The sequence below is a fragment of the Rhinoraja longicauda genome, chromosome 34, assembly GCF_053455715.1.
Source record: "Rhinoraja longicauda isolate Sanriku21f chromosome 34, sRhiLon1.1, whole genome shotgun sequence".
Classification (NCBI taxonomy): Eukaryota; Metazoa; Chordata; class Chondrichthyes; order Rajiformes; family Arhynchobatidae; genus Rhinoraja; species Rhinoraja longicauda.
The window spans coordinates 4,708,262-4,714,261 of NC_135986.1; the positions used below are offsets into that span (position 1 = coordinate 4,708,262).

Sequence of the window (6,000 nt, forward strand, 5' to 3'; positions counted from 1 at the left end):
AGGTCACTGGCGCTGTGAGGCAGCAACTCTACCGCTGCGTAACCTTGGGGTGTGGGGTAAGCGAGTACAAAACATCTAGGAGCAGGGACTCAGTGAGCACAGGGACCCAGGGTGGGGTGAGAGGTCGGGGGGGCGGTGAGCAAGCGCGGGGTATCAAGGGTGAAAGGTCAGGTGTGAGGGAGCACAGAGACCCATGAGTGGGGTAAGAGGTCAGGGGTGAGTGAGCACACAGGATCAAGGGTGAGAGATCAGGGGTGAGGAAGCACACGGACCCCGGGTCAGGGCGAGAGGTCGACGGTCAGGTCACAGGTGACATGGGGTTGGGGGTGACGGGTTGCGGGGGCGGGGTGGGTGAGCGCAGGGGATCAAGGGCGAGATTCCTAGCATCTCTGGCCCTTCCATTTTGTCAATTGATCGATTGAAACGTACAGCAGGGAAACAGGCCTTTAGCTTCGTTCAGTGATTCAGCGCGGAAACAGGCCCTTCGGTCCACCGAGTCCGCACCGACCAGCGATCACCTCGTACGTACACTAACACTACCCTACACACACTATGGTCGGGGAGGGGGGGTGATGACTGAGCACAGGGGAACAAGGGTTGGGGTGAGAGGTCAGGGGTGAGTGAGCGCAGGGGACCAAGGGTGAGAGGTCGGGGGTGAGTGAACAGGGACCCTGGGTCGGAGGTGAGGGGGGGGGAAGCGGAGTGTGGATGCAGACCCATGGTCAGTGCGAGAGGTCGAGGGTCAGGTCGCAGGTGACCAAGGGTTAGACGCGGGGAAAATCAGGATCTTCAGATGCAGTCCATCGCGTTTACCTGTTGATGGTCTGCACCTTGTGCCAGGTGATCTTTGCTTCCAGCTTGCGGCAGGCCAGGGCTATCACCCGCAGCCCCTGCCTTGTGAACTTCTCCAGGATCGGCGAGAAATCTTCGGGCACTGTCAGGAGGAGAGAAGGGATTGTACAGCTCAGGGCATCCCGGCCTCAGTAGGATCAGCAACGACAGAACACACACACACACACGCCCACGCCATTTTAGTATGTAAAATCCGCCATTTTAGTATGCAAAATCCGACATTTTAGTATGCAAAACCCGCCCTTTTAGTAGGTGAAACCCGCCATTTTAGTAGGCGAAACCCGCCATTTTTGTAGGCGAAACCCGCCATTTTAGTCGCCAAAATCCGCCATTTTAGTAGGCGAACCCCGCCATTTTAGTAGGCAAAACCAGCTGTTCGCTCTGCCTCTCGCAGTGTAATCAGTGTTTTGGGGGAACAGTATGTGTGATGATACCAATAAATGCAGAATATATCTCATCTATCAAATCATAGGTTTTTGTTATTTTTCTTTTTAAATGTTTCTGCAAGTTTCTGCCTACTAAAATGGCGCCGTGACCTACCACGGTTTTTAGGGTCGAGTGGCCTATCTTGTTCCTCGAGCATCTTTGGCCAGACCTACCTGTCTCCTTCTTACAGAGCCCGGCCACGGTCTCGGGCGCCCCCTTCATGAAGGCGACCAGCCGCCGCTGGCCCAGGGTGCTGGTCACCACACTCATACGCTGCAGAGCCGAGGAGAAGGGGAACTGGCTGATGATTCCGATCTCGTAGGAGTTCTGCAAGGAAGCAAAAACACAACGGTGGCTGACGGAGGAACCCTAGCTCGAAACTAAACCAGACCAAACTAAACTAAATAAAACCCCTCAACCAAACCAAACTAATCTAAACCAGAGTCTAAACTGAACCCAACTCTAAACTAAACCAAAGATAGACACAAAATGCTGGAGTAACCCAGCTGGACAGGCAGCATCTCTGGAGAGAAGGAATGGGTGACGTTTCAGGTCGAGACCCTTCTTCAGTCTAAAAACGGGTCTCAAGGTGAAACGTGGCCTGTTCCTTCTCTCCAGAGATGCTGCCTGGCCCGCTGAGTTACTCCAGCATTTTGTGTCTATTTTCAGTGTAAATCAGCATCTGCAGTTCCTTCCTAACACATTCCATCTAAACTAAATCAAACCCCTAAACTAAGCAAATCGCTAAACTCAACCAAACCATAAACTAAGCAAATCGCTAAACTCAACCAAACCATAAACTAAACAATCCTTGGTGAGACCGCACCTGGAGTATTGTGTGCAGTTTTGGGCTCCTAATCTGAGGAAAGACGTTCTTGCCTTAGAGGGAGTACAGAGAAGGTTCACTAGATTGATCCCTGGGATGGCGGGACTTTCATATGAAGAAAGACTGGATAGACTAGGCTTGTACTCGCTGGAATTTAGAAGAGGGGGGATCTTATAGAAACATATAAAATTATTAAGGGGTTGGAGAGGCTAGAATGCGGGAAGATTGTTCCCGATGTTGGGGGAGTCCAGAACCAGGGGTCACAGCTTAAGGATAAGGGGGAAGTCTTTTAGGACCGAGGTGAGAAAACATTTCTTCACACAGAGAGTGGCGAGTCTGTGGAATTCTCTGCCACAGAAGGTAGTTGAGGCCAGTTCATTGGCTATATTTAAGAGGGAGTTAGATTTGGCCCTTTTTGCTAAAGGGATCAGGGAGTATGGAGAGAAGGCAGGTACAGGTTACTGAGCTGGATGATCAGCCATGATCATATTGAATGGCGGTGCAGGCTCGAAGGGCCGAATGGCCTACTCCTGCAGCTATTTTCTATGTTTCTATGTTTCTATGCTAAACTCAACCAAACCATAAACTAAGCAAATCGCTAAACTTGACCAAACCATAAACTAAATCAAAACTAAAAGGTCGAGACCCTTCAAACCCTAAACCAACCCAAACTAACTGTAGGAGCCATTTATGTTTAGACTAGCTACTGTTGGCATATCATGTTATTTTGTCTAGATATATCTTGCTGTATTATTGTGAACACTTGGGGGCGGTTGTTAGATGCACAGGGTGGTGTATCTATATCTATATATAAACATAGCACAAAAAGTAAGGAAATTTGTGTTTGGTAGATTATTTCTTTGTTGTAACAATGCTTCTTGGCAATAAATCTTATACCGTTGGAAAGCCTGTTTATTTCCCTTTTAAATGGTGCCACATTTGTAAGGAACATGCATTTGTGGGATGAGCAGCAGAGCTGAGTATATGGGTTGCGCCCATGAAAAATTTGCCAAATCTTCTCTGCCAATGCCAAACAGCTTATTCTGCTGTTGCTATTGACCCTTGTTTTGAGCTTCTGGTACCCCCAGGTGCTGACAAGAATGGGATGCCATCCCACAACAGTGTGTGACCAGGCTGGTGACCAGCATGAGGAGGAGGTGCCAGGCTGTTGTGGCTGTGTATGGTTCTTCCACACGCTACTGTGGCTCCTGTTTATTAAATGAATAAATTGTTAAATTGCCAATATGTCTTGTTTCTTCAGACTTCAATCATCCAATCCACCAAACAGCACCGAACAAGAGTCAATGGCAGAATAAGCTGTTTGGCATTGGCAGAGAAGATTTGGCAGATTTTTCATGGGCGCAACCCACATACTCAGCTCTGCTGCTCATCCCACAAATGCATGTTCCTTACAAATGTGGCACCATTTAAAAGGGAAATAAACAGGCTTTCCAACGGTATAAGATTTATTGCCAAGAAGCATTGTTACAACAAAGAAATAATCTACCAAACACAAATTTCCTTACTTTTTGTGCTATGTTTATATCTATATATATATGGGCATAGGGGACAGGAAGAGAAGGACACAGGGAAGGAGAGCAAACAGACCAACGACTGGACAGACCTGAGATCTGGGACAGAGCAGCCAGCTACAACTTGTATGTGGAACAAAGAAAGCCAGGTCTGAGTGAGATCACTCCTACTTCCCGGGTAGTAATGGCAAGTGGAAAAGAAGTCATTGGAAAAGTCGGAAAGTTGCCATCACACTAACTTCAGCCAAACTACAAGTAAACCGACCAAACTAAAAATCCCAAGTTCCGTGTGCACGTCAATGCTGTTAAAGGTCTTGCCATCCTCCATCCATACGACCTCCCAAGGTGCAACACCTCAACACTTGCCCAGATTAAACTCTGATCAAACGTGACGTGATGGAAAACAAGACCGCAGAGATCAGCGTGGCACTCACCATCAGCTCCTGGAGCTCCTGAGGGGAGAGGGAGAGAGGAGGAAAAGGAATTATTAACCATCCATACAAAGGCACAAAGAAGCAGCATCTGCAGTTCCTTCCCACACATCCCGTCTGCTCCACAGCAAAATCTCCTCGAGGAACGTGCAGGAAGGAACTGAAGGGTCTCGATCTGAAACGTCACCCATTCCTTCTCTCCAGAGATGCTGGCATGGTTTACTGATTGTGGATGATCATTGCTGGTATGATCAATCAGTAACGTTTCAGATCAGTGACGTTTCAGATCGAGACCCTTCATATCATATCATATCATATATATATAGCCGGAAACAGGCCTTTTCGGCCCTCCAAGTCCGTGCCGCCCAGCGATCCCCGCACATTAACACTATCCTACACCCACTAGGGACAATTTTTACATTTACCCAGCCAATTAACCTACATACCTGTACGTCTTTGGAGTGTGGGAGGAAACCGAAGATCTCGGAGAAAACCCACGCAGGTCACGGGGAGAACGTACAAACTCCTTACAGTGCAGCACCCGTCAGGATCGAACCTGAGTCTCCGGCGCTGCATTCGCTGTAAAGCAGCAACTCTACCGCTGCGCTACCGTGCCATTCTGATCATTGCTGGTATGATCAATCAGTAACCCGTGCCAGCATCTCTGGAGAGAAGGAATGGGTGACGTTTCAGATCGAGACCCTTCAGTTCCTCCCTGCCACCCTTGTTACAGATTGACACACACCTGCTGTTTCCGTTTTGGGGGGGATTCATGCATTCTGCACGCTGAGTTACTCCAGCATTGTGTGTCTGTCTCCTCAAGGTATGCCTACTTTGAAGAAACATAGAAAATAGGTGCAGGAGGAGGCCATTCGGCCCTTCGAGCCAGCACTGCAATTCATTGTGATCACGGCTGATCATCCACAATCAGTAACCCGTGCCTGCCTTCACTCCATATCCCTTGATTCCGCTAGCCCCTGGAGCTCTATCCAACTCTCTTTTAAATCCATCGTGAATTGGCCTCCACTGCCCTCTGTGGCAGACAATTCCACAAATTCACAACTCTCTGGGTGAAAAGGTTTCTTCTCACCTCAGTTTTAAATGGCCTCCCCTTTATTCTTAGACTGTGTGTGTGTGGCCCCTGGTTCTGGACTCCCCCAACATTGGGAACATTTTTCCTGCATCTAGCTTGTCCAGTCCTTTTATAATTTTATACTCTCTGACTAGAGAGTTCTGCTCCCCCTCTGCGGTTCCAATAGACAATAGGTACAGGAGGAGGCCATTCGGCCCTTTGAGCCAGCACCACCATTCAATGTGATCATGGCTGATCATTCTCAATCAGTACCCCGTTCCTGCTTTCTCCCCATACCCCCTGACTCCGCTATCCTTAAGAGCTCTTTCTAGCTCTCTCTTGAATGCATTCAGATAATTGGCCTCCACTGCCTTCTGAGGCAGACAATTCCACAGATTCACAACTCTCTGACTGAAAATGTTTTTCCTCATCTCAGTTCTAAATGGTTATTCTTAAACTGTGGCCCGTGGTTCTGGACTCCCCCAACATTGGGAACATGTTTCCCACCTCTAATGTGTCCAACCCCTTAATAATCTTATATGTTTCGATAAGATCCCCTCTCATCCTTCTAAATTCCAGTGTATACATGCCTAGTCGCTCCAGTCTTTCAACATATAACAGTCCCGCCATTCCGGGAATTAACCTGGAGAACCTACGCTGCACGCACTCTCCAGCTCTATGCCTATGTTTTAATCCAGACTCCCTACCACAGACATTTCCTTGATCCCCATCTGCTTTGATCTGTCATTTTCACACCTCACATTTCCTTTGTACCCTTCCATACCCCTCTCCCGACCTCAGTCTGAAGACGGGTCTCGACCCGAAACGTCACCCATTCCTTCTCTCCAGAGACGCTGCCTG

General features: G+C 48.5%; 1 protein-coding gene across 1 annotated transcript in view; it reads right to left on the reverse strand.

Moving 5' to 3' along the window:
• The window catches only part of LOC144609297 (polyamine-transporting ATPase 13A3-like), an 85,004-nt gene that overhangs the window by 21,695 nt on the left and 57,309 nt on the right, over positions 1-6,000 (reverse strand). Inside the window, exons 13-15 of the mRNA XM_078427728.1 lie at positions 4,071-4,088; positions 1,452-1,605; positions 814-934 (exon numbers count right to left, since the gene is read on the reverse strand). Coding sequence (XP_078283854.1) covers positions 814-934; positions 1,452-1,605; positions 4,071-4,088 — 293 coding nt within the window. The remainder of the gene's footprint in view (positions 1-813; positions 935-1,451; positions 1,606-4,070; positions 4,089-6,000) is intronic.